We start from the raw sequence: 27,301 nt of genomic DNA on the forward strand, positions 1-27,301 counted from the left end.
CACGATCCAAACGCTTTATTCCTCCAGCAGTCACAAGCTGGGCTTGCGCTGCACCAAAGTCAATCAAACCCAAACCGAACACAGCGTGCACTGAGGAAGATGCCCAGCTGCCCCCTCGTCCCGCCAGTCGCGGGCCCCCCGCGGGGAGGAGCAGGCCCAGTGCCCTCAGCCGGACAGTCTGGCGCAAACAGCCGGGGCAGGGGGGTGGCAAGAGGGCGAGCAGGGAGAGAGAGGACACAGAAGAGCACCAGGAGGCCGTCAACAGCTTCTGTCCCCATGCCCATCCTGGACCCCACTGCTACCCCAGTGCAAAGGCAAGGGCCTGGCAGACAAGCCAGATTTTCGGGGCCTACAGGCGGGAGAGTGGGGCCCAAGGCGCACGTGAAGGGAGAAGGAGGAACATCCGTGACCGTTTAACACAGGATGAGGACTCTGGGCCCTAGCACTAACTCCCCTTTGCAGCCACCCCAGGAGACCTGGGAGAAGTCTCATACCAGGCTGCAGCCCTTAAATACTGCAGGGAAGGGAAGGGAAGGGAAGGGAAGGGTAGGCACGGGGGACTGGGCCAGCCAAGAGGCTGGGACTGCTGGTAGGGCAGGGCCTGGCCCTGCTCGTGTCCCCCCAGCACCGTGCAAAGCTCTGGGACCCACGCACGTGGCAGACGCAGCACTGAGCTCCATGGAGGCGGGTGCTAGGACAGGCGGGGGGAGGGCAGGCAAGTGCTGGGCTGTGCTGACACAGCTCCCTCTGCTCCCTGCGCCTGCCCCAGAACTCACTCCCCCTGCCCAGCACCTGGCGCAGGGCCCGCGAGCACTGCTGGCTCACATGTAACCTACCGAGCCCCTCCAGCCTCCCTGCAAAGGAGGGTGTAAGGCAGAGGCCGGAGCCAGGGAGGCTTCGTCTCAGGGGCACTGCACACACGCTGGGGCCGGGGGCTGCCCCGGGTTCTCCCCAGGGCTGGGCAGCACCAGGAGGGCCCAGGTCTGCACTGCGGCACCGGCTGCAGGTCTACGCTGACGGCGGTGGCTCCAAGGCATCGAGGACTGTTGGTCCACCCGGGGCGGTGCCTAGGAGGGTCGGGACCCCGTGCTGTCGAAGGGGCTGCACACGGGGGACTGTTCCAGCCGGGGTTGGCAGTGGGCCAGGCGCCAACTGCCCGGGGGAGCGGGAAGCAGCCTGGAGGGCCCCGGGAACAGCTCTAAGCGCTGCGCGTTGAATCAGAGTCCGAGCAGGAGGCAGGAGGGGTGGGGAAGGGCACGTGTGAGTGTGAGAGAGGAGGGTCCCGCCTTCGCTTGGCTTCTGCGGGCGTCTGCAGAAGCCCCAGCTCAGGCTGCTGGGTCCAGTCCTACTTCTGGCAGTTGTAGGATGCGTGCCTCTGGTTCATGGGGTTGTCTGGGGACTTCATCCACTCCTTCTTGAGGAGCTGCTTGAGCTGGGAGAGGCGCATGTTGGGGTTCTCCTGCTTCAGGCGCGGCAGGTTGATCTCTTCGAAAGCAGTGAAGGCAGCTTTCATGCGGCGCTCCGGGTGCCGGTCCAGGTCGCTGGCCACACTGGTGGGAGAGAAAGGGACCTTGGTTGCAGCTGGCTGGCACCCACCCGGCCTGGATGCTCTGGATAAGCACGAGACCAGGGGCCAATGCTGCCCCAGCCATGGACGGATTGGGTCCCATATGGGCCACACGCAGCCAAAGTCCCTGCACAGCCCCACCCAGAAGGGAGCTCCACCACGGGGAAGCTACAGTGAGGAGGAGGGCGTGCATGGGGGGAGCAGGGGACTGTGGCCCTGGCAGCTGTAAGGAGCCGTGACGCCAAGATGGATAAACATGGGATTACATGGAGACCAGTCAGACCAGCTCCCACGCCGCTGTCCCTGTCCCAGGTCCCTGTGTCTAGGGCACCATATGGCAACGCATTTGCTTCGTGGGCAGAAGGGACGAGCGGAACAAGTGCCCGACCATCCTGCTCTGCCTGGCTAGGAGCAGTCGGCCCGCTGTTAGCATCACACAGCCAGACATGCCAGGCGTGTCCCTGGGAGCCCCCCGAAAGACCTGCTGCGCCCCCAAGCCAGCCAGGCACAGCTGCCTACCTGAGCACAGCAATGGCATCTTCAATGGTTCTGGCTTCCACGGTGCCCTCCTCCACCACCCGCCTGTTGATGTTTTCCTCCAGGGGAGTTTCCAGGTGGCTCTTCTGCTTCTCCACTGTGAGGAGAGGGGGAAAGGGGAAGGGTCAGGGGTAGCCCACATTACCTGCCTGGAGTATGGTTGGGCTGGCACTCAGGGCAGGGGCTTTGGTGGGGACATGATGACCAGCCTCTGGCACCCTGCTACAGGGCCCGCTCTCCCTCACCAGGGCGGTGCCACTCATGGGGCTCATCTGTGGCCAGCCAGAGCATCCCGGCAGCGCGCGCCAGGGCAGCTCCGCACCTGCGTCACCGTCCTCCTGCTGCTGGTCTTTCCGCAGTGTCTCCTCGATCTGCGCCCGGGTGACCTTGGCAGGAGCCGCCTGCTTGGGCGCCTTCCCCTTCAGCTTGGAGTCCTCCTCCTCCAGCAGGCGCTGCAGCTCCTTCTTCCGCTCCAGCTGCTCCAGCCGCCGCTTCTCCCTCTCCTCCTGCCAGGAAACAGAGGGGATGAAGCCTCCTTCTGCAGCGTGCCCCCCCACCCGCCCACCACCTCCCGCAAGCCGCCCACTCCCGGGTGGCGGGGGAGAGGGAGAGGGAGAAGGGGATGGAAGAGACTCGTTCCCATTGCACCCAGCAGTGCAGAGAGCCCAACAGGCCCCATTTCTTTGGGTGCCTTTGACAGCCCCAGCCCCCACCCTTCTCTGCACCAACACCCTCCCGCAGCCGCATCCAGGGGGGTGGGGCAGGGCTGCAGCAGGCAGGAGCCATCCTTGTTTACACCCCGACATCTTCCAGCTGCTACGTGGCGCGCCAGCCAGTGCACGATGCGCTTGGCCTGGCGCCACGGGCTGCTGGGCAGGCCAGGGCTGCTCCTCCAGACAAACCGAGGGGATGCGGCCTCGCGCTAGGGAGGTGTTCGATGGCAACAGGTCTCTGGGGGCTCAGGAGGGGATAAACCTCTTTGGGGAGGAGACATGAAAGCATCTTGGTGGCTCTTCTCCAGGCCCCCCTCGCAAAGCCGACTTCTCCAGGCTGCGGCCCCGACTCCCAGGCAGAGTTGGGAGCTTGCTGCGGGCAGGTCTGGCGGAGGCTGAGGCTCACCTGGCTGCACAGGACGAGCAGGTAGGACAGGGGCCAGCAACACCCCGTGCAAATACCACACGCGTTCTATAAACTGGGATGCCGCGCTACGGAAACACGTGCCGAGCAAGAGGCGCTAGCCAGCCCCTCCCTGGAAAGCCACCCATCATGCCAAGATCAGCTCACAGCGGTCATTTCATGCGCCCCGGGCCATTGCCGGGACCTGCATCCCCTCCCCGGGACCACGATCTGTAATCGTGCACTGGCGATGTCAGAGCGGTGAAACACAAGCCCCCGTCAAGGAAGAAGCGCTCAGTGCCGAGCAGGCCCACAGACAATCGGGGTAAGTTTTCCGCCTTTAATTTTAAATAAGAGCGAAAGGGTCAGAGTTGGAGAGTTCAGAAGTCCCGGTGCTGAAGTTAAGCCAGTCAAGAAGCCAAACCAGTGTCTTGGATTTCTTTCTAGAGCAAGACACAAGGGGCCAGCCTGAATTTCCACCCTCCGGCGCTTCTCAAATAAGACTTGCACACAGACCACCCCATGATGCTTAATGGGAGCAGCTGGGAGACCAAATATGCCCAAACCGCGGCTTCTGATTTCCCCTTCCAAGCTAGCTTTCAGGGCCCGCCGCGGGTCTTGCAGGAGAGGTAACATCACCCTGCCCGGGCTGATGTTATCGCCGTGTTGCCGAGCGCGCCCACTCACAACGGCAGCCTCGTTCTTAGGTTAGTTACACGGCACTCTTAATTATGGGGCTCATCCATTATTCACCAGGACCGCGCAGCGAACTGATGGAGCGTTAACACAATGGCTTTCGCTCTCAAAGACAGCTGTGCAGCAAAACACCCGGAGCGGTAACGCAACCTGCCCTGTTCAGCTGTGTTTAAGGAGTATGGTATTACGCAGGGCAGGGCAGGGCCCGTTTCTGGGGCCATGAAGGCAGGCAGGCAGGGTTTTAGGGTTACTTTGAAAGCACAGCCTGTGATCCAGCCCCACCCCGGCTGGAGACCGTCAGGCAAGGAACTCGTCCCCACAGGATATGGTGGCACTGTGGCAGCAAACACAACTGGGGTGAATCCTTTTGAACCAGGCTGGAAGAAGGAACATGCATCTTGGCCGCGGAGCGGTTGGGACTGGGGGGGAGAAACAACACACCACCCTTACTGGGAGGAAGCCTCCACTACAACTGGCAGGCCTCCTGTTCGCGGTCAGGAAGTGCTCAGTGTTGCTGCCTTCAGAGCTGACCCCCACCGGCTAGCAAGACCAGGCATGGCACCAGCGTGGGCTCCTGTGGATCAAGGCGGGTTTCCCCAATGGCCAGATGGTTTCAAGAGAGGTCTCTCCCATTCCTGCTCAGAGTGAAGGGGGAAAAAGCAGAAGCTGCTTGCAGGCTTTTGGGTCAAAATCAACCCTGAAAGGAGACTCAGTGCCTCCAGATGCAGCTAGTGTGGCCCAGGGCAGAAGGAGCCCTGTTCAGCTTTGCCAGGGAGGTTGCCAGCAGGCACGACGCAGCCACGTAGGGAAGCAGCAGGTGGTGTTCTGCACCCAAGCAGTGCTCGCGGGCCCAGAGAAGTCACGTACCAAAAGCAAGGCCCTGCGTGTCCCACCACCCTGTCCCCAAGGTTTGCCTGCTCGCTCAGGAGCCGCGCGCCAGCAGGATCTCGGGACGCAGCCCCATCCCCGAATGGGCGCTGCCCCAACACGTATGTTCCTGGACAGCAAGAACCGGCCTCAGGGAGTTTCCTGGTTGGGCCGATCTGGAGGTTTAAGTTAAAAAAGGAGCAAAGAACAGGCTTCCCCTCAAGTTTTTGTTGAGTGCAGCTGCTGGAACGGCACAAAGCAGATGCCACAGACCTGCTGGCTCGATGGGCGAGAACACCCGAGCTCTAGGCCTGGCGGAGATGAGCGATGGGGTCAGGGGCTCGGGGCAGGGTGGAGGACCACCTGCTGCAGAGTAACGGGGCACTGCAGCCTTGTGTAGAGCAGGGTCACAATCCTGCCTGGCGCAGGTGGGAGCACGGAGACAGTGGCAGGATCATCTGGGCAGCTACGCCACGTGCCAGGAAGGGAGGGCTGGAGCGAGGCAGCTCCCACCTGCTGTCTTCGCCATCTACCAAAGAAGCCCCTTGGCAGCTGGCACCCGGTAGCATGCTAGGGAGGACTCCTCCTCTGAGAGTTGCCCCCAAGGGAATCACGGAGCATGCGGTGAGCGGAGAGAGAGATTGTAAGTGCTTTAATGAGCCCGGCAGTCAAGAAGGGAGCAGCCGTGTGCGGATGTGCGACCCAGGTGTCACATGTCTGGGACACGGATTCCTGTAAAGAGAACCCGCGCTCGCACGGCTCTATATTGCAAAGGCTCGAGTGTGACAGAACAAGGTAACCAGAACCCCCCCACCCCACCACTAACGCCTCCCTGCTACTACAGGCCGGGTTGTAGGTTTGAATAATTCAAGAGGCAGATCAGAAGTGGAGACAGGAGCGCTAATGATCTAAGGGAGGGGAACAGGTCCTCGGCAGAAACCTCTACCCCCCAGACTCCCTTCAAAAGGAATCAAAGGAGGGAAAGCGAGGGGTGCAGCTGCCCACAGTCCTCACTGCAAGGCTCCATGGGAAGGCACATCGTTGACTGCAGAGCTCCAGTGGCAAAGCTCTGCATTTCCAACAGGGGATCTCCCAGGAACAAGCCACCGGTTTGGTTTCAGAAGGGAAACTGAGGCACAGTGAAAAGCAGCTAAGAGAGCCCTTTTTGCTCCAGCTCAGGCCACGGACAGAGGCAGAGAGCGCAGACTCCCCAGGCCCTTACCCTGACCCTGCTTCTCTCTGGCATTTACAATCCTGTTCAGCTATTTGGGGAAAGTAAAGAAGTCCCAAGCCCCCTGGATCAAACCAGGTCCAATCGGGTTTTGCTTGAGGCATGCTGCTCCTGCCTCCCTGGAGCTGAGCCAATGGACACTGCCGCTGCTCCAGGACATCTGCAGCCGTGACTACAGAAACCACAGGGATGGGCAGCACGGTGCAGGTGGCTGCACCTATGACAGAGCGCTCGAAAAGCAACGCTGCCCAGCCCGTGCCCCTGAGCACATGACTCCTTCACGTGCTGAAGCCAGGTGGAGAGATCGGGCAATAGCCACGAAGGCAAAGTGGCTTTACCAAAGCGAAGCCAGATGAAATTGCAACCCGAGCCACGTCTGCTGATGGTCCTGGGGACATCTACCTGCTGCCTGTCCGGTAAGAGCAGCCCACTCCATAGGAAGGAGAATGGATACTGCTGCTACTGAACTGCAAGGGCTCCATAAGGCACCACATCACGGACCTCCTCCTCCTTGGGCTGGGCCAAGACAGACGAGCTCCTGCCCACTGCCGTCACGCTTTGGAGGAGGGGAGGAAGCTTTGGGCTCGCTTGGTTGCACAGCCAAGCCAAGCACCCGGCCAGCTTGGAGAGGAACCCAAGCAGCACCTTCCCAGCGGTCACGCAATCATGGCATGGAGGAGGGGGCTCTCCCCAGCCGGATGTTCTGTGCTCGTGTGGTCTTATCTGGAAGGGCAACAGTTTCCAGCCTTGCAGAGGCTGGGCTGAGCAAGAATGGACTCATCTGCTTTCACAGTAGAGTCCCAGCTACCAGACAGAGAGGGAAGGAGGGAGAGGAAGAGGTCTCACCCCCGGGACTCCAAGAGCAAGTGGTCACTGAAACGCCTTGCTTCCAGTCAGCGGCTTAGCATGAGGCTCCTCGGTGGCTGCAGAGGTCTCAGCAAAAGGACCTGGCATTGCTGCAGGGCGGAGCAAGGCTGAACATGACGCTGGGAAGAGGCACGCTCCGAAACGCCGCTAACCCCTTGCATCGGCCCTTTGCTCTTCAGCCCCTTCAACTCCTTAGGGGGCCCACAAGGCAGAGTCTGACAAAGCCCTGGGACATCAGGGCCTTGAGCCCTTAGAGAAAGACCTAGTGTGCTCACGATGAGAGCCTGCCATCTCCCAGCACTTCTCCCTCTTTCCATTCAAGTCCAGCAGGGTTTCGCTGGGGAAGGGGATGGGGTGCGGGGGGAGAAGGCATCACCTGATCCATTTAGGACTCCACTGCCTCTTAAATACAAGATGGGGCTCACCGCCTAGAACACCGCACCAGGAGAGAGAGAAGGATCCTCACGTTACTTTCCCCCGCAACTGCATCTCGACTTCCCAAGCCCCAGTTCTTCCCCAGAGGTGACGTTAAAGATCCTCTCCATCTGGACAGAGCGGTGGACACCAGCCTTGTTCCTCCAGCAGAGCCAAGGCAATTGGGCTCGCTTCCAGCCCTTTCCGGCCAAGTGCCCAAGTTGCCAGCTCTTCCCAGCGCTTGCCTCTGCCCAACAGTCTCCTAGCCCTCCGAGCACTCATTAGCATTCGGAAACGCTCACAACCAGGCTGCACTTTAGCTAATTGCAGAGCGGAAAGCGAACGCACGGCACTTTTGCAGAGCTGGGGGAGGGCACGGCACAGAGCCAGGCGAGCTGAGGGGGTGGAAAGTGGGAAGGATCGCCGGGTGAGCGCCTGCCTACTTCCCTGCAGCCTGGCAGTGGGGCCCATGGGCAGGAGCACGGTGGAGACATGACAGTGGGAATGCAGCCACGTCAGGGTTAAACCCATGGTGGCAAAGATTCATTTGGTGGAAGGAAGCCACATGTCCAGCATCTATCCCTAAGCACCCAGACGTCCTGGTTGAGATGGGGGCTCTCATGCTAGCCGTGGGACGGGGTGCAAGACAAACCTCTCCCAATGGGGCACTGTCTAACAGCACTGTCTGCCCCATGGTTGCACAGCATGGCAGCAAGTTCCTGGTCCGGCTGGGACCACGACAGTCCCCTTACGTGACGCACACCTTGATTGACCATGTGAGAAAAGGTGTCTGCAGTAGGCGGCTGTCAGACAGAGCGGGCACAGGGTGGTTTCCTCTGCCCAGGGCTCAGATGTCCCCTGACACAACATGACCCCGAGGTGATGGCTGGTTTCCCTTAGCAAAGCTCACCCAGTAACCCACGCATCCGGGAGAGGCAAGGCAAAGGCAGATGTCCCAGGAAAGTTGGTGCCTGAGGGGGACATCCGGTCTTTCCAAACGCACAGATAGCTGCACGCCACCGTATGGCCAATGCCGCTCTTGCTTAAGCGAGACCAGATTGCTGCAGGCTAAGGTTACTGAACCCTGAAGTGATGCTGGAAGAAAACAGCGTGCTCCATTTGCATTCACTGCAAGGGAACTGAGGGCAGCATCTGCTGGGGGAGGGTCAGGAGAGGGGGGGCATGCACTTCAGGCGCCCAGCTGTGCTCCATCCCAAAGGCTGCCGGACCATCCTTGTGCACGGGACAGGGATTGCGCTAGGCAGGAAGCCAGAGCCGCGGCACAGGGCTCACGCACCGGCTGGCTGATCCCTTACTGCCCTCACCTGGACAGGCTGGGAAGAGCCGCCGGTGCCCGATATATAGAAGCCACTTGCAGAACGTCACCCATACGTCGTGATGTCCTCCTATAGATGCAGTGACTGGTAGCGGTGCGCTGTCTCCTGCGCAGACTGAGGGGTGTGAGCATGCTGGATTCGTTATTCGCATTGGGAACCATAGCAGAGCCAGCTGCCTCCTCCACTGCCTGCCATTCTCCCACGGGGCTGTGCTGGGGAGGGGCGAGCCGACGAGTCTTCCCCTGGGTCTGCATCCTCGGGGGGAGCTCCGGCCCACAAGGCGCTTTTCAGACCGTCGCTGCCTCTCAGCCCCTCGGGGCGAGGGACACAGCGAACGAGGGATTCTGCCCCAGGGTGCACGGTGGAAACCGCAGAGTGCCAGTGCAGCTGACAGCATGCAGAACCAGCACGGGTCTTAAAGCAGCACGTAGGAGGTCGGGCTGGAGGCAGCAGGATGTCTATACGTGGGACAAGGAGTATTTTTCTGGTCTCAGACAGCAACGTCTGCTGGCGTTGCAGGCTTCCCACTGCAGCAGGCGGAACAGGCAGACAGGGCCACGATTCCTGATATAAGCCTGCCTACAGAAGCCGCAGCGTCAGCACAGCGACACTGCCTGGAGTCCTGCTACCCTATGGCTCAAGCCACTTGGAGGAGAGAGTCCAGCTACCGCAGCCAAGAGCCCTCTTGCTGACAGAAACAGCGACTCAGCTAGGGGGTGCTGCCAGAGCGCAGACAAACCAGACCTATTCAAGGGCAAACAAACAAGGACACCGCGCCGGTCATGAGGCCAAGATACTGGACTGGCGACTCAGGAAGTTGGGGTTCAGCTCCCCAAGACGCGGTGCTGGGAAAACCTAAGCGGTTCAATAGGGACGGTGCTTCCCTAGCTCAGATGAGCATTGGCAAGATCCTCCTGGCTACGGGCCGTTGACTGACGGGGCCGGCTTCTCTGAAAACACTGGCCAAATGTGGGAAGGGTCCCCTGGGTCAGGTGAGGCGGTTAGCTCCACCATTATCCATGAGGGGCAAGACTTCTGCCCCAAGAGCAGAGCCCTCCAGCAACATGCACAGCCATTTCCTGCGAGAGGAGAAAATTCCTTAACATGGTGCAAGACATCGTCAAAGGGAGGGGACTTGTGGGAACGGGAAGAGTGATGAAGCGGGGACCGATTCACACCCCCCCAGCCAATCTGCCCTGTCTGAGGAACCAGCCCTCCGAGCACAGGGCAAGGCAGGCAAGTCCTGGGAGACACTGGCCTCCTGCCAGAAGGACATGGCTCTGTCATCACAGCACCCGTAAGCGGGTGACTATGCCTCTCTCATCTAATAGACAGGTGCCTATCAAATGAGAAGGACCTGGGGATCTTTGGCAGCTCTCCAGCTAGGAGGTGGCTTGAGCCCCCAACGTGTCTCCCCCAGGTCATGAACCACCCAAACTTGGGTTATAAAGAAATCCCCAGGGAGGAACACAGCACAACATCCAGAGGTCATTCAGGAAAACCCTGAGACGCTCTGGCTAAAATGGGGCAGATGGCTCCGTGCCATGGACAACTACCACAAGCCACAGGCCCAAGGCACAAATGCATCCTCCTCCTGGCCCATTTCCCAAGGACAGTCCCAAAGTCCCGGTAAGGAAAGGTCAGCAAAGCCACCCCGGGGAACCGGCACTGGCTCCTTTGCCTCCAGACAGAGAAAGGGCTGAAGCCTCCCCGCCTCCGGTGCTCCATCGCCAATCCAGACACTGGCTTCGATGTTCACAGCTGATTAGCCAGGTCCTAAGCCAGTGCTGGGGCAGTGTTTTCAGTCTCCACTTGCACAGAGCAAGATGTGACGCAAAGATTAAATTAGGCAAAGCTAAAGCCTGCTTCGGAAGGCGAAGGGAAGACGAGAAAGGGAAAGGCAAAGAAGCCAAGAGCTTCCGTCTTCTGTCCAATGCTCTGCGCGTTCAGCTGAGGGAGATCGCATCTCCTGGCCATGTCCTCAGCCGAATGGGCTGTGGCGAGAAGCTGCCCCAGGCTACGAGTACTCTAGTAACAAGGTTCTCTCTCTGCAGAGGAAGGAAAAACCACTCTATATGCCAAGAGCTGTCGAGTCTGCCAGTTGGATAAGGTCAGACCGTTCCTGCTAGCACTTTGTTACAGGGAAAAAAGCGGTGCTTATAAATAGGTTCCTCACGCCTCCACCTTCATTAGCACAAGGGGCTTATTCTTCATCCTGACACCCCATGTGCAGCCTACCGCAGAAGGCAATGGGGAAGAGCCCCTAGAGGAAACACCAGGCCTGAGATGCCAACAAGCTGTTATCCCAACAGAGGCCCCAAAAGGGATCCTCTGGTATTTCTCACCAGCCTCAGGATCCCCAGATCCATCAGACAAGGCCCACCTTGCCTAGACAGCTGGATGTGGCCTACCTCCACAAGGATCTGCCCTAACTCACGCTCTCCTGGTCATACGAAGAGCCCAGTCTGCCTGGGGGCTGAACAGGAGCTTGGCAGCAGGAGTCAGGAACATCAGGTCATTAGGTAGCAAGAAGTCGAGGATGCCAATCCCAAAGCCTAACAAGCCAGCTTAGATGTGGCACCTTGGGCACAGACTGTCAGCAGCGGGCAAGCACATGGAAGAATCCCCCACCATACCAGGAGCTCCAGCACCTGTGCCTGGGAATAAGATCCTCTCTCAGTGTCCGCTGTCATGGACAGCAAGACTCCCCTTGACTGAAGCAAATGGAGACAGGGGTCCAAGCTTCACCACCTCCTGGGCCCATTCACCTGCAGTCACTGCTGTGGGCATCAGCTTGGCCTACTAGCCAGGCTTCAACTACAGCAAAGCCACCAGCTCCTTCCTTCCCTCCATCACCTAAAAGCTCCCTGTCCCAGGCACAGGCAGAAGGCACTGCCAGGATTGGTGCAGTCACTGGGACAGCAGGTGACCCCAACAGGGCTCCATGCTGCACACAGGATTGCTGCTGACGTGCAAAAGTGCTGACCTGCAGCCCATAGATGCCTGCCAAGCTGCAAGAAGCTGAGCCTTTCTGGATGGGAAGTGACAGCCAAGGCACAGCATGCCTTTAGTTGCCGGCATGCAGAAGCTGGGCTCTCCCAGAACCTGCCCTGTCAGTTAAGAGGACCCCTCATTTGGGGGAGAGGACATTTTCAATTAGGTCAGAAAGCATTAGGGGACATATAAAAACCATGGAAGAGACTCATCCCATGTGGCTTAACAGAGAAAGGAGCCACCAGCCCTATGGTATCAGATCCAGCAGCCAACTTCACCACAGGGAAAGGTGCCATAGCCACAATGCAAAGCCCCTAGAACAACCCCGTCTGCAGGCAGAGCCAGTCCAAGAATCAATACAAAGAGTCTTTTCTGCCTGACCACAGTGAGAAGCCCAGAGCCTGCGGGTTAACACGGAACGGTTCCATGTACCGAATGGCGGAGTGCGCAGCAGGCCGGGCGGGTTAGACAGAGGGGAACAGATCATTACTTTCGGCCCACAGGTTTTTGCGGCAGGACGGGGAGGGATAGATGAGACGAGGGTTATAAAGCCCCTTGATACAAACCCAGCATGGGTTATAAAACCCCTTGATTTCAAGACAGAAAGAGGCGTGGGGTCCCTGGGGCCCAGCTCTGTGTGGCAGGGTCTTCAGAGCTTCCCACCTCACGGGGGTTACCAAACCTGTGGTCCAACCCCTCCATAGGGCACACATCGCCCCAAACACCCTGCTGCTTCCCATTCCCAGAACAGCAGCAAGCTGCGTCTCTGCCCAGAGCCGAGCACAGGGCGGCGTTTCCAGAACCGGGGAGACCAAGGGAAGCTGGAAGCCTCCCATGTGAGCACGCAGCCTAGCCATGAGGTCCCCGGCACCACTGCCCCTGCTACATACCTTCCTCTGCTCTTTCCTCATGACGTGTTTGTCTTCATCCTTCCAGAAGGCATCCTCCAGCTCCTGCTGTCGCTTTGCATCGGCTGCTGCCTTCGCCTCAGCCTTCCTTGCCCGGGCAGCAGCCGACTTGGTGTTCTCGCCCTGGAACTTCTTGGGCATCCCTCAAGGTGCTCTGTGGGGTGAACAGGGGGAAAAAGGGGCTGCTGAAGCCAGAAGCATGCTGGGATCCCCTGGCACACAGAACCTGCCCCAGGCCCAAATCTTAGAAGGGCTCTTCCGCGACTGATTTAGAAAGTTTCACAATGCTGGAAAGGCCAGGTCCAGCAGCCTGTCAACCAGATGCGCCACCGGCTGCCTCTGCGATAAACCCCCCTGCACACAGGCACCACGCAGGGGTTGGTTACCACCTGCCACGTGCTGGGGCTAGATGCTTCGAAGACTGAGACGGAAGTTGGCAACCCCCCCGCAAGCCAGCACCTCCAACGCACATAGCAGGCAGGATCTCTGCTCTGCCCTTACCGCCGCCCACCTCTGACATCAAAGAGCCAGCCCTTCTACCGGGCTGAAAATTAAAATCCAAGTTTTTCCCCCCAAGAGACTCTGACCCCACACAGAGAACCCTCAATTACCCAATGGTGCCTCGGACCTGCTGCAAAGAGAGTATCCCCCTTCCCAGCTGTTCCTTCACTAAAGGTCTCCTCTGCGTGTTCAAAATACCAGCGTTTTCCCCCTGAGCAAAGCACAGCTCATGAGACACCATTCGCTGGGGACCCACAGCCGTTGAGTGACAGCAATCAGAGGGCAACTCCAGTCCAAGGGATGGGCACGCAGGCCTTAGCCATGATTAAGCCCGTGGTGGGGAACTCTCCAATTAGTCACTGGGTAAGTCATGACAACTTCCTCATCCTGCACAGCATGTCCCACAGAACAGCAACTTACACAGCGGAGCAGAGCACCATCCCTCTGGCCCAGCGCCTCAGTGGCAGGGCACGCAGCCCGAATGCGTGTGGGGCCGGAGGGAAGGGCAACTGCTCAGTCCTAGGGGGGCTCCTTCGGGCTACATAGCAGTTTCCCGCCGCAAGCTCACCCACCGCTCAGCAAACGCAACCCCGCACCGCGAGATTCGGGGGCAGAGCAGCGAAAGCACCCGGGTCCCATCGTCCCCTTGGGGATCCCGCACCCCGCCGTCCTCCCTCGCTCCCATTCAGGGCCCTCCTTGGGGCTGGTGGAGGGGCTGACTGCAGTTCAGACGAGCACCCCCCTGCCCACAGGGGGGGCTGCGCTAACACCCCTCCCTGCCCCCTTCCAGCCTTGCTGGTGGGGGGAAGCACCCCCTCTCCCCCCGCCCCCGTGTCCTCAGTGGGCACGATCCCCTCCACCCGGCCTGGGGGGCCGCAAGCACTGCACCCAGGGGCCTGCCACGACTGGGCCTGGCTCCCTGCCAGCCCCCATTCAACCCCCCCCAAGGGCCCAGCCTGCCCCTGGGGAGGCAGCACCTGCAACCCACCCAGCAGCCCTCTACAAAGGACCCAGACAGACCTTGCCCACCCCCATAAGAGGCCTCGACCCCCAGCTCCCCTCCCCCACAAAAGGGAACCTCCCCCCTAAAAAAGGACCTCAGCTCCACCCCAACCCCTCAAAACGGACCTCGTCCCCCCTGTTCCACCCCACCCCCTTTAAAACGGATCTCCTCCCCCATAAAAGGGACCTCACCCCCCCCCACCCCCGGGGAGCCCCCATGCTCCCTTCCAGCCCCTACCTGCCACCTCCAGCACCGGCCGTCGCGCGCTTTATACGTAACAGGGGCGCCCACTGCCTGCGTGAGTAGGGGAGGGGGGTGAGAAGCGGCCCTGCCGCCGCAGGGGGGGACTAGAAAGGGAAGCCCCGCTGGGGGGAGGGGCGGGAATGACGGGCCGGGGGCGGGGCCTAACCGGGGAGGCCGGGATCTTTCCACAGTTGCGTCGCGCGGCGCCATCTTTGTGCGGGGCGCGGAGCCCTCTTTGTGCGGGGCATCTCTCTCTTTGTCTCCTTTTTCTTCCTCCTGCCCCCTCCTCTTCCTCCCTTGTGCGGGAGGCATCTCCCGACCGCTGCAAGCACGGGGAGAGCTCGGCTCGAGGCAGCTGGGGAGGGGGGGGGGTTGCCATGCACAAAGATGGCGCCGCGTGCCTCATTCTACCCCCTAGCGCTGCCCCTCACCAACATGGCGGCGCTAAGCCCCGCCCCTCCCCAAGATGGAGGCCCTACGCCCCGCCCCCTCCCCAACCTAGCCCCTTGCCCCCATTGCTAGTGTGGGGGGGTTCCCCCTAATATCTCCCTTGCTGCAGCAGGAGCCCATTGCTCCTTGCCGTGGTTCTGATCACAGCGGTGCCCAGGGGCCGGGGGCTGCATGTCAGGATGGGGGCGCAGGCTGCACGCTGGGGAAGGCCCAGCCACGCGGTCGCAGGGTGCAGCAGGGAGCCCATGCGACAGCGTCCAAGGACATCACACCTCAGCTGCTTCCTTCCTTCCTGTCTCGTAGGGTCCGGGGTGCTCGCAGCCGCCAGCATCGCTTCCCCTCTGCAAGCCCGGGGGGCAAAGTGACATGGGAATGGCCCCTGCATGGGGCAGTGGTGGAGGGCAAGAGGCATTGGCAAGGGTTTTGCTCCTGTCTCCTCTCTCTCCATCGTGTGCGTGCAACCACGCGGACGTGCAGCCCCAGCAGAAGCAGCGTGGCGATGCCAGGGTCAGGGACGGGGAGGTTGGGGGTCCCGAGCTCAGCCTGGGGCACTGGGCCGGCGCTCGCCCCCCGCACACAGGCACGGCACTCGAGGTACTGCAGGGAGCTCTTTATTGGGCTCCTGGGAGGGAAGGTGCTGCTGGCCCCCGCCTCTGCCGGGCTGGCCCCAGAGGGGAAAGCCGTCATGGGGGAGCTCGTACCCCAACCTGCCTGCGATCATCTGCTGTGGGGTGTGCGGGGCACCCCAGGGGACAGGCACAGCCAGCCCCATCCAGGTCGCCATAAACGCATGCACGTGTACATAGGTGTGCGTGCACACTCGTGTTGCATCCCTCTTCCGCTATCCCCGGAGCAGTCGTGGTTGGTCAGACCTGTGTCGTGGAGCCTGGCCCCACAGGAAGCCCCAGCTCTACACCTTGGTCTCCCTGAGCAGGTGATCCACGGAGCTGCAGGCCCAGAGGGGCTCCCTGGCGCCCACCTCCACCTGGCTGAACAGCAGCGCCCGGCAGGGCTCCGAGCTGCGCCCAGGCCCCAGGATCGGGCAGGTGGATGAGGGAACCTGGGGAAGGGGAGGGTGGTCATGTGTGGCACACCGGGGTCTCCGCTGCCTGGTCCTCGTCGTGCCGGCCAGCCTGCCCCCCCCGGCTGTGAGTTGTCCCCTAGGAGCAGCTTTGCTCCCATCCTGCCAGCAATGGGAGACCCCCAGCTCCCCCCAGAGAAAGAGGCATCTGCTGTCCCTGGTCACCTTATCTGGGCCGTGACCAAGAGGGCTCTTCCCGCTGGCGGGGGCTGCCAAGGATGTCTGCTTCACGATGTCCCACCACAGCACCCCGGGCCGCACGCAGTGCTGCGTCGCAGGACCTGCCGGGTGGTGCGGCCGATGAGACGCTGCGGGTGGATGCCCCTCGCTGATCCCCACCCTCGCTGAGAGCCCCCCAGCACAGCCCCCGGGCCGGCCTGGCTCCCCTCACCTGTCAGGTAGCTGGCAAGCACGCCCACGACCACCGTGGACAGCGTGCCCAGGGCGCCGTAGTACAGGTAGGACACGGCATAGAAGTCACCAGCGGCCGGCCTGCTAAGCAAGTGTGGCGTGGCGGAGAGGCAATGACGGTCGTGCAAGGAAGCGTCAGGGCCCACAGCTGCCAGGACCCCGGCCCCACCACTCACCTGTCCGTGGGCATCGAGACGTTGTGGGGGGGCAGCGGCCCCAGGACGACGGTGCCGTTGGGACCGTGGCTGGCGTTGTAGAGTGGGCAGAGGCTGCTGTACGTGGGCAGCACCCCCATGGTGGCGGCGCTGGGGGGGTACAGGGTGCCCCCCACGGCCACCCAGAAGGACAGGACGAAGCCGGCCCCCAGTCCCGTGAACACTCCCTGGGGGCAGGATGGTCGGCACGCTTTTTCCCCTCCTGCAAGACCCCCTCCCCATCATCCCAGCTCACAAGCCTTCCTCCTGGCCCGGCGGTCACCGTCTGACTTGACCGGGGACCCCTCCCCTCCAAGCAGGCACAGGACTCACGGCCGTGGTGCAGGCTGGGATGAACATCCCCAGCACGAAGGCGCCCAGCAAGGGACCGCTGATCACCCCCATGACGGTAAAGGAGGCCTGGAGGGTGGAGGGGGGCACAGTCAGGCAGGGCCCCGGTGCCCGGGGTGGGGGGCACGGCAGGGCAGTGGGTTCGAGGGGTGCACCTGGAGCACGCCGCCCCCCAGCAGCGAGGACAAGGCTGCCACCGTGATGCACGCGGTGCCGTAGGTCAGCGCTGCAACAGAGATGGGAGGATGGCTTCAGATGGGGCCACTGGCATCCCCACCCCCCTGGCTTGGACCTAGCCTGGCTGCCCCCCACCCCCAGACTCACACAGCCCCCTGGAGATGAGGATGAGGGTCCGGGGGGACAGGGCCGGCATCCGGGGCTTGATGAGGTCCTCCACAGTGACGGCCGCCATGGCGTTGATGCTGGTGGATGCCGTGCTGCAGGGAAGCAGAGCTAAGCCGTGCCCCGGGAGGGAGGAGGGGGCGGCAGGCTGGGGGGGAGGGGCTGGGCTACACCCCAGGGTTACCTGAGGGTCCCGCTGTACGCACATGCCAGGAAGAGGCCGGGCACACCTGGGTACCGCTCGAAGATGTCCAGGACCAGGTAGGGCATGTACTGCAAGAGACGGCTGCGTTACACAGGCTGGCCCACTCCTCCCGCCCCCTGCGGCCTGCTCCCACCCGGGCCCGGGCCGTGGGCCAGCCGCCCCCCGCAGAGCCGGTGACGCACTCGGGGTCCACGCCAGGCAGCGGGTCCCGCTCCCACGGTCTCGCCTCTTGCCTTTCGCCGCTCGAGTGCAGCAGTTCCCCCTTTGCACCCCCCGGGCTCGCCAGGGCAGGGGGGGGCACCTGGTCGGGGGCAGAGATGTATCCGGCCAGGAGCGGGTCGCAGTCCTTGTACAGCGCAAACATCACAATGCCGCAGGTCACGGCGCTGGACACGATGCAGCAGAGGCCCACTTGATTCAGCAGTAGAGCGCTGCGGGCACGGATCAGAGCCCCAGCGGGGCGTGAGGTCCCAGCTCCCCCACCAGCTTGGCAGCCCCCTGCCCTCCAGGGCCCCTCGGACAGCTGCTGACATCTGTCCTGCTGCCCCATGGCGCCCGCCTTGGAGGGGGCACAGGGGCCGTTTCCCACCCCTCCTCCCCCACGCAGCCAGCAGCTCCCTGCATGCACCCAGCCTGGACCCTTCTCACCCCAGGACTCACGGCCAGACCACGGCTCTAATCCCTGCCCTGACTCTGCACCCAAGCGCATGCGGTCCCCCTGGTCCTTGTGCCCGGGGGTGGCTAGGGGACCTTCTGCACTGCCCACGGCTGTAGTGGGGTGGCTCGGACAGGGTGCTTCCTTCTCCTGGCCCCTGCCTCAGTTTCCCTTCCTCCATGCGGGAAGCAGACTCACAGCTTGGCTTCTCGCTCCGTCTGGCAGGCCACGTAGCGCTGGACCTGCGCCTGGTTCACGCCGTACATGGACAGCCAGACCAGCGTGCCCCCGAAGAGGAAAGTCCAGAAGGTGTAGCGGCTCCGGGGGTCGGGGTCGAAGCTGCGGGGCACACAACATGATGAGTACACAGCCCCGGAGTTCACTCCAGCAGGCGCGCGGACCCGCTCTCCGGGGCCGGCAGCACATGGTAGCAGCACCTGGCTGCTGGTGCGCACAGAGCTTATCCCGGGATAAACCCGACTCGGGGAGCAGAGCCCCCACAGGGAAGCGAGGCGCAGCCACTGCCTTCCCAAGCCCGGGGTGAGGCCACAGCACGCGGAGCCAAGTCCAGCTACGTCGGAGTAAAGGCCTGGTGCGTGCACACTTGCTCCATCTCCCCGTCTGCGAGTCAGGACTCCTGGGTCCTCCTGCCTGGGGGTCAGGAATTGGAGCTACAGGCCTGAGCACGTCCGAATACCCGGCTCGGCCACGGATGCAGACATGGACGCCCGTGGGGTTTTTCCAGACCGACCGGATCGTGCTGGGAAACCAACGTACTCAGCAAAGTTCACTCGGGAGTGGTTGTACGCGGCACTGAGGACCGCTCCAGGGCTTCCCACCATCAGCGTGCCCTGGATGGCGATGGCGACAAACCCGGAGAGCATCACGAACACCTGGAAGACGTCTGTCCAGACCACCGCCTTCATCCCGCCCTGGGAGGGGTGCAAAGCGGGGTTCAGACCCTCGGGCAGCAGACCCCAGGGAATCAGTGGGCACTGTGCTTCCCCAGGGCCAACGACAAGGGCTGGAGCAAACCAGCCTGGAGCCAACGGAGCATCGCTGCCTTCTCCCCCCGGCACGAGACCCCACGGGCGGACCAGGCTCAAGCTCACGGCCTGCCTCACCCCCTTGGTGGATCCCTGTCCCTGGAGAAGGAGTGCATGGGAGGGAACCCCCCCACCTGCGCTCGGAGATGGGCACCCGGGCTCTGATCTGTCTTGGGTGCACCCCGGGCTCTGCTGGTGGAGCTCTGGGAGCAGCTCCCTCCCGGGGAAAGGCTGCCCAGGCTGGCAAACGGAGATCGACCCATGCAAGACATCAGCCGGCGGGGGCACAGCCATGCCAAGGAGAGCGACCGCCCAGGCTGCACCAGCATAGGGTGACCTGGGGGCAGGGGAGGGGGGCACGGGCGCCTGCGGCACTCACAATGGTGGTGTAGAAGGTGCAGACGGCTCCCGTGGACAGCAGCGATGCCCAGATGTCCAGCCCTGTCACTGAGCCGCCGGAGGAACAAAGCCGCTGAAGCAGGTGGTGCTACCAACCTGCGTCCCCACCCCCCGGGAAGAAACAGACCCCACTCCGGGGACCGCAGGGGTCCCGGGCTCCGCTGCCCGGCCCCAGCCAGTTGGCGCAGCACGCGGGGCACGAGCCGTTGGCCTGGGGGTGGCGGGGATCCGCAGGCTCAGCCTGTGGGCATTGCCCCGAAGGACATGGATGGGCTGGTGCAGGGGGGATGCAGGTAGGTGGGGGGGGTCCCATGCCAGGCCCAGCCCCAGGCTCCTCCAGTCGCCTCTCCCCCGCTTTCCCGGGGGTGTTTAAGGCCCGGCTACACAAAGCCTTGGCTGGGAGGATGTAGCTGAGGCCAGACACGGGGTCCCTCCAACCCTCACCGTCTACCACTCTGCTCTGTGCTGCGCGGGGCCCGCAACGCACCTTGGTTGAGGATCAGGGCCGGGGCGTAGATGACGACGCCCGTGTACAGCACCTGCAGCCGGAATGGGACGCGGGGGCACCGTGACTCCGGGGAGAGCCCTGCCCTGCCCCGCGCCACCTCCTGCCCAGCCCCATGCAGATGCTTTGGCCGAACCCCGCAGACCCCCAGCAGCGCACCGTGGCCACGATGTACTGGACGGTGCCGCACAGGCGAACCCCCTTGCTGAAGCGCAGCTCCAGGTACTGCCGGGGGGGACACGAGGGCATGATGAGCACGGCATTGCATGGCACAACCTGGCCCCCCAGTCCCCCCCACCCCTGGACACAGGGGGCAGGGGGGGTCACACGTGCCCCTGCAGGACAGATCTGCTGCTCCGGGGCCCCAGGCCGGCGGTGTTTGCTAACGGGTTGGGCCGCCCCTGACCGGCCACAGCCAGGGACTCTGGACCCCTTCCCCCTCCTTGCAGTGGAAGGTGGTCATGCCGGGGTGGGGGTTGCAAACTGGGGTGAAAGGTCATCAGTCAGCTGGGGGGGCTGCAGGACTCAGCAGATAGGAGCTGGGATGGAGGGGGCTGGTGGAGCAGGATGGGGAGGGCAGAGGCTGAGACGGGGTCGGGGGGACATGGGGCTGGGGGCCGGCCGCACTGCCGAGGGGCAGAAAGGAGAGAGGCGGCAGAGCCGTGCGGGGCACACGCAGCCCCTGCACCCATCGCACCCAGGTATGCCCTCCCGGGACCTGCCCCCCGCCCTTGGGCCGCCCCGCGCCCCCTCACCTCGTACGTGCTGGTCAGCCCCAGGCGGTAGAAGACGGGCAGGAAGACGAAGGCCGTCAGCAGGGTGCTGAGCGCCTGCCCCAGGCACATCCAGAGGAACTTGAAGCCGTAGCGGTAGGCTTCGGCCGGCACACCCAGCACCTGGATGGCTGACATGAAGCTGGCCGACAGCGAGAGCCCCACGGGCACGGCCGGCATCTGTCGGCCCCCCGTGAAGAATTCATCCGAGGTCTTCTGGCCGCCCTTGGCGAGGGCGTAGAAGACCCCGATGCCCGTGGAGACCAGCAGCATCAGCCCGAAGACCCCGTAGTCCCAGAGGCTGAACGTCAGCATCTCCGGCCTGAACACCTGCATGCCGCCGGCCTGCGACGCGGCTGCGGCGACCGCACGAGTCGTGGCCCCACCTGGACACATGCAGCTCCCTGCGCCGTGGGCAGACCCACCCACAGCCCGGCCGGCCAAGGGACAGGGTGCAGTAAGACCTCGCCGTCCCCCCGAGCGACTCCGGAGCAGCCAGACCTCGGAGGCAGAGCCGAGCGGTCAGATGTAGGACCCGAGCCAGGCTCCGGGCGGGCGCGACGCAGCGCCTGAATGAGCAACCTGAGCTTCTCTGTGGAAAGGTGGGAGGGGGGGTGGAAATGTTAATATTTCCAAGCCACAAGCAAAGGGGGTGAGAATCGTGGCACACAGAGACAGAAGGGCCAAGTCTGCGAGACCGGGCCAGAGGGTCCTGAAGGGCTGGTTTCAGCTGGGGGAGGCAGAGAAAAAGGGGAAAAGTCCCGTCCCCGAACCCAGACCAATAAACCCCGGAGCAGAGCCGCCCGGACAGGATGACGGAGGATGCGGAGGCTGGAATCACAGCCCAGCCGGGCTCACCCCTCGCCGATCAGTGCCGCAGAGAGACCCTCAGCCCCGGAGCCAGCCGCTTCGGGACCCCGATCGCGCCGGCCCAGCACGAAGTCACGGTACAAGAGACCCTGGAGGCCAGTGCAGCGGGGAGGATGGGGCGAGGATGCTGCTTCGTGCCAAGCAAAAGGTTGCCCTTCGTGCTGGGGGGAGAAAAAAGCAGGCAATTATTCTTGCTAGGAGACGAGCTTTTCCTGCAGTAAACGCCGGAGCCCCGCTGATGGCTGGAAGCAGCAAAGCAGCGCAGGGGCAAGGGGCTCCCCCCAGCCACCACAGCCCCGGGAAAAGGCGGTCACCCAGGCAAGGCAGCTCCGGGACTGACCTGAGCAGCTTTGATTGAGGAGGCTTATAAGGAGGCAGCCGGTGATAAGGGAGGAGCTGCTCCTGGCTCTCCCAGACCAAGGGAAACCAAGGCTACCCATGCACAGGTGGGTGCAGTGCCAGGCACCAGGCAATGCAGGGAGTGCCTGGCAGGGCACCAGGCAGTGCAGTGCCAGGCAATGCCTGGCCCAGGGGCCCGAGCAAGTCCCTGAAGGGATGCTGCACCCCCGAGGGCAGGGAGCGGTGCAGGGGGCACGGACGACCCGGGCCCTGGAGAGGGTGGGACACAGAATAGGGGGCACCGAGGACACACACGTGTTTGCTCCCAGACACACACACGTGCAGGAGCTGGCAGAGGTGCACAGGATGCTGTTGGGGGGCTGCCGGGCTCTCCCCTCCCTCTGCTGCCAGCCCCCCACGTCCAGGGCTATGGAGCCAGGGACTCCCTGAGGAGACCAAGGGTCAACTCTCCCTGCAGCCAGAGAAGCCCTGGGTTAAAAGGAACCGGCCGCGGGGGCCGTTATCTGTGTTTGGGCTACGGGAGGATGGGTCAGCCTTGAAACGGGGCTGCCTGAAGGCCTCCTCCGCAGACGCCAGCCCTGAGCTTCTTATCGACCCCGGAGAAAAACGGGCTGGGGTGACAAGGGGCAGCAGGCTGGGCTCCGGTACCCCCAAGATAGGGTAGGTGGCTTCCAGCAGGTTTGGGACCCTTCCCATTGTGCCACCCCGGCCCCCACGTAACTTCCAGCAGCCCCAGGACTGCCCCAACCCCTCAGCCCCCTCCCGGTACCTCTCGATCCTCCCTACTCCGTCCTGGCACCTGATTTCTGAGCACAAAGCAGCTGCTGGACCCACCCGCACTCCTGGACCCACCGCCTTCCGGGTGCAGTTAAGTCCTGAGATGACAGGAGGGCGCAGATATGAAGAGCTAGTGAAAGATGCTTCTGGGCAACGTGCCGCGGTGCCCTGCCCTTGTCAGCACCTCTCGCTCTGCAAGCCAGCTGGGACAACCCCCTGGCAGGGCCATACCCCATCCTGGCAAACACAGAGCCTTCGAGCACCTCAAGGAGAGACACGTGCTTGCACACACCAACACCCCGCAATCCCAACCCCTGTATCAGGTACTGGCGATTCAGGCCCAAGCTCCCTGGGGCGCAGGGCCAGGCTGGGACAGGCCGTGGGCCAGCACATGCCTCGCAGAGCACAGCACATGGAGCACCATGGCAAATAAACCCCCCGTAAAACCCCTGCAGCCACCAGCGCCCTCCCTGGTAAACAGGAGAGACAAGGCGGGAACAGCACTGACGGCCTCCTGTCCTGGGGGAGCTCCCCTGCCTGCAGGCAGCCCGGCGGTCTGCATGCAATCACCGCCACGTGTTTTAAAGGCTGGGCTGGTTTGTGAACAGTGGGAAGCAGCCAGGGTAATAAATCTGCCGGTGGCCTGTTTTGGCCAGGGCGTAGGTCCTGCTCAGTCAACATCCTCTGCTCCACCCAAAGTGCTTTGCACAACCACAGGTGCCTCCAGCCCCCGGACAAGGAAATGTTCCTGCAACGAGGAGCTCCGCGTCCACCCACTTCCTGAAACCCAGAGCCCTGCAGCCGCTGGCCTGCTGCACTCGGGCCCGGGGCGCTGGGGGCTGAGCGCGCTGTGCACGGACCCGGAGGCTGCCCCCATGCACAGGGACCCAGCACGCTCCCCGGGCTTGGGGCGCCCCGGCAGCCAGCAACGCCATGCAGCCGTGCAGGAGCGGGGCAACCCAGTGGCAAAGCTTCTGCTGAGCTGGGCCCCCTTGCTGGGGGCCAGTTCAAAGTGTTTTTTGCGGGGAAGCAGACGGGTTTCACTGCAGTAAGACACCAGGGCTGAGTTTCCAGGGGACGCACTGGTGGCTTGCTCTCGGAAAGGCCCCACGGCTACATGCCAGCCCGCACGCACCACGTCTTGGTCCTCTTGCCCACCCCCACCCCTCACGGCACAACTGGGACCGGAGCCAGCCTCGTCGCCCACGGGAGCCTGGCTGGGTGCCGGGACCCTCCTGCGCCCGGCAGCCCCTGCGCGCCGTGCTCCCAGGCCCGCGCGGCAGGAAGTCTGCGCAGCGCCGGGGCAGGAAGGAAGCCGGGAGGGGGACTTTTCTCTCTCCCCTTTTTAATCTCCATCTTCTACCCGACACCCACGCAAGGCCGGAAATACAAGCAGCGAGCGCCTGGCGGCCTGGTCCTGCCCCATCACTGAGGCGTTGCCTCACCTGCCCCCGGGGTGGGCTGGATCGAGGACCTCCCAGCCCTTCCCAGGTAACCCCCCAGCCTTGTGCCCCAAGAAGGCGCGGGCAAGGGGTCTCCAGGGCTTAGCACGCGGCTACATGGGCCCTGCCACGGCCTGGCACCAGGGACTTGGGCACCCGTAGGGGAGGATGGGGGCAGACGGGTGTGCAAGCAAAAGGCAGGGGTGGCGGGGGGCTGGGGCTCAGTTCCCGTGCTCCCGCTAACCCCACTTCTCCCCCCAGAGCTGCGGTGCTGCAGCCCGATGGCTGACCCGGGGCTTTCCTCGGCAGCGCCCTGAGATGCGCTGCGGACCAGGCGCAAACCGATAGCACGAGTGCCCCCGAGCAGCGTGGAGACACCCCCGGGTAGGCAGTGCCTCAGTTTCCCCCCAGGGCGTCCAGCCCCAGCTCCCAGGAGGCTTCGGGGGCTGGCAGGGCACGCCGGTCTCAGCTCAGGAAGCCCCCCCGAAGCTCGGCGCCGTGCCGCGCTGGCAGGGCCCCCCGCCCCGGGGAAGGCGGCGCAGGAGCTGCACCCCCCACGGGCCGCGAGCTGCAGCCCCGATGCCAACCGCAGGCCGGCGCTGACGCGGGAGGTGCCTTCCTGAGGCCGGGGCCAGGGCAGGGAGAGGCTCCGCGGTGCCCCCGGGGTGCTCCCCTGAGCAGAGGGGTGGGGGTCCTGCCGGGTTAACCCCCCTGTCCTTGCAGTGCCTGCCCCGCCATGGCCCCGCTGGGCGAGGACACCCCGCTGATGGGGCACTGCTCCAGCAGCCTGTCCTCCACCGAGGCGGGCACGCTGCAGGTGCACATGTACCACCAGCCCGGCACCCCCAACTCCAGCGGCACCCTCACCTTCTCCTTCGGCGAGTACCTGGCAGAGGAGCTGTGCGTGGCGGCCGCCAAGGCCTGCGGTGAGGCCACGCTCCGGTCCCTGGGTTAGGGGGTCAAGGGCAGGGGCTGGGGTCTGCAGTGCCTCCAGCATGGCATGAGGAGGGGCTGGTTTCTCCCCTGCCTCTGCCACTGCCCCCCCCCGTGCCCCTGAGTGACTCACTCAATGCCCTGATGGGGCAATGCCCGCCGTCTTGCACCCCTGCGCCCCTCCAGGCATCCTGCCCGTCTGCCACTGCCTCTTTGCCCTGGCCACCGAGGACCTGAGCAGCTGGTTCCCCCCCAACCACGTTTTCACCGTCAGCGATGCCACCAGCCTGGTCGTCGTCTACAGGATCAGGTACCCACCCCCACGAGCCCCAGCGCACGCGGGTCCAGGGGCGCTCGGACCACGCCGCAGGCCCCTGGCCTGAGCACGCAGCGGCTCTCCCCGCTGCCCGCCCCAGCCCCTGCCCCTGCCCTGGGGTGCACGTGCAGGGGCGATTGAGGGACCCTGGTGCCAGCTGTCCTCCCCCCGCCCTCGGGCCAGGTTCCTCTTCCCCAACTGGTGCGGGCCGGGGAAGTCGCAGCGGTTCCAGCTGCTGCAGGACCGGGCCAGCGCCGTCCTGGACCAGCCCGTCATCGACTACCTCTTTGCTCAGGTGAGCAGCGCCAGCCCGACCGCTGCAAGATGGCCCCCGACCACCAAATCCCCCCCCGCCCCGTGACCTTGACCCCTCCACCACTGCACAGCTGGGCCTGCTGCAGAGACTCACCCAAGGCTGCGCGGGGCGGCGGGGGCGGGGGCCCCATCCTGGCGGGGCAGGCAGCCCCTGCCCCCCATGCTGACCCTGTGGGGCACCTAGTCCCGCAGCGACTTCCTGCGGGGGCTCGTGGTGGGGGCGCTGAGCTGGCAGACGCTGGAGGCCTGCCTGTGCCTGGCCGTGCTGGACATGCTGCGCATCGCCAAGGAGAGCCGGCAGAGCCTGGGCCGCACCTTCAGCTGCGTCAGGTGAGGGTCTCGGCTGGGCAGCGACCTGCAGCCTGGCAGGGGCATGCATTGGCGCTGCCCTCCCTCCCTGGCCTGGGGCCGGTGACCGGGCAGCCCTGCCCCTGTGCCCCAGGGCGGGGACCCCCCACCCTCACAGCCCCCTCGCCCGCCCCGCAGCTACAAGTCCTGCCTGCCCGAGGGGCTGCGGGACCAGATCCAGCAGCGCGGGTTCTTGACCCGCAAGCGCATCCGCCGCAAGTTCGGGCAGTCGCTGCGGCGCCTGGGCGCCTGCCAGACGGACGCCCGCTACCTCAAGATCAAGTACCTGCTGGACCTGGCGCGGCTGCAGGGCGCGGGGGCCGAGGAGTGCTTCTGCGTGCGGTTCCCTGGCGCCGCCGCGCCCGAGACCCTCATCCACGTGGCGGGGGAGAGCGGCGTCTTCTGGAGCCACAGCGGGGACGAGGTGAGGCGGGGCCGGCCCCGCCGCGGGGTGGGCATGTTGCCTGCTGCCGCCAGCCCAGGGCAAGGCCGAGGGGCTGTACGGTGCCCCGTAAAGGCTGGACTCCGCTTGCAGCCTCCCCGGGGGCCCGTGCCGCGAGGCCCGCTGTGGCCCCCCGCCCAAGCCCGGCGCCGGGCGGCGCTCTTGGTGCGGGGGTGCATGCTCTCGCCGCGGCCTGCCCCGGTGCCTGCAGCCCCGCCCTGGGACCCAAGGCAGCCCCCAAGAGCCCTGTCACCCCTCCGCCCCAGACCCGCCAGCCCTTCTGCGACTTCCCCGAAATCGCCGACATCGGCATCAAGCAGGCGAGCCGGGACAGCCAGCCCGTGGAGAACCGCGTGGTCACCATCACCAAGACCGACAACCGGCTCCTGGTGCGCGGGAGCGGCAGGGCCGGGGCTGGGGGCACTGCGCTGCGGGTGGCGGGCGCGGGCTGGGGCCGGGCTGAGCCCCGCCTGTGCCGCCCCGCAGGAGCTGGAGTTCCCCAGCCTGCGCGAGGCGCTGTCCTTCGTCTCCCTCCTGGACGGCTACTACCGGCTGACGGCGGACGCCCACCACTACTTCTGCAAGGAGGTGGCCCCCCCCCGGCTCCTGGAGGACTTGGAGAACCGGTGCCACGGGCCCATCAGGTGGGCACCCCGACCAGGCAGTGCCCGGGGCTGGAGGGGAGAACACCCCAGCAGGGGCGGTGTGGGTAGGGTCTCCACAAAACGTGGCCTGAGCAGCGTGACCACGCAGGCGAGCTCCCCGGGTAATTGTCTCTGATATGTCCTCCATAGGAGGTCTGTAT

At 64.0% G+C, this 27,301-nt stretch overlaps 3 protein-coding genes across 3 annotated transcripts in view; 1 reads left to right on the forward strand and 2 right to left on the reverse strand.

Moving 5' to 3' along the window:
• CCDC124 (coiled-coil domain containing 124) lies at positions 1-14,385 on the reverse strand. Its single transcript, XM_019548077.1, has 5 exons — positions 14,276-14,385; positions 12,517-12,688; positions 2,427-2,610; positions 2,087-2,201; positions 1-1,550 (listed from the first exon to the last, which is right to left on the reverse strand). The coding sequence occupies exons 2-5, from the start codon at positions 12,673-12,675 to the stop codon at positions 1,346-1,348; spliced, it is 663 nt and encodes a 220-aa protein (XP_019403622.1). The 5' UTR covers positions 12,676-12,688; positions 14,276-14,385; the 3' UTR covers positions 1-1,345.
• Positions 14,386-15,641: 1,256 nt separating this feature from the next.
• SLC5A5 (solute carrier family 5 member 5) lies at positions 15,642-21,938 on the reverse strand. Its single transcript, XM_019548058.1, has 15 exons — positions 20,676-21,938; positions 20,080-20,145; positions 19,903-19,954; positions 19,396-19,463; positions 18,748-18,902; positions 18,169-18,309; positions 17,617-17,746; positions 17,295-17,383; positions 17,093-17,205; positions 16,924-16,994; positions 16,751-16,837; positions 16,400-16,605; positions 16,204-16,367; positions 15,978-16,093; positions 15,642-15,791 (listed from the first exon to the last, which is right to left on the reverse strand). Exons 1-15 carry the CDS (start codon positions 21,087-21,089, stop codon positions 15,642-15,644), a joined length of 2,022 nt encoding a protein of 673 aa, XP_019403603.1. The 5' UTR covers positions 21,090-21,938.
• A 1,778-nt stretch (positions 21,939-23,716) lies between these two features.
• JAK3 (Janus kinase 3) overlaps positions 23,717-27,301 on the forward strand; it is an 8,854-nt gene continuing 5,269 nt past the window's right edge. The window contains exons 1-9 of the mRNA XM_019548078.1: positions 23,717-24,191; positions 24,404-24,526; positions 24,866-25,068; positions 25,262-25,385; positions 25,575-25,686; positions 25,891-26,036; positions 26,193-26,478; positions 26,763-26,885; positions 26,983-27,140. Coding sequence (XP_019403623.1) covers positions 24,879-25,068; positions 25,262-25,385; positions 25,575-25,686; positions 25,891-26,036; positions 26,193-26,478; positions 26,763-26,885; positions 26,983-27,140 — 1,139 coding nt within the window. The 5' untranslated portion in view covers positions 23,717-24,191; positions 24,404-24,526; positions 24,866-24,878. The remainder of the gene's footprint in view (positions 24,192-24,403; positions 24,527-24,865; positions 25,069-25,261; positions 25,386-25,574; positions 25,687-25,890; positions 26,037-26,192; positions 26,479-26,762; positions 26,886-26,982; positions 27,141-27,301) is intronic.

Source organism: Crocodylus porosus, unplaced genomic scaffold (genome assembly GCF_001723895.1).
Source record: "Crocodylus porosus isolate Cpor-Errol unplaced genomic scaffold, CroPor_comp1, whole genome shotgun sequence".
NCBI classification, from domain to species: domain Eukaryota; kingdom Metazoa; phylum Chordata; order Crocodylia; family Crocodylidae; genus Crocodylus; species Crocodylus porosus.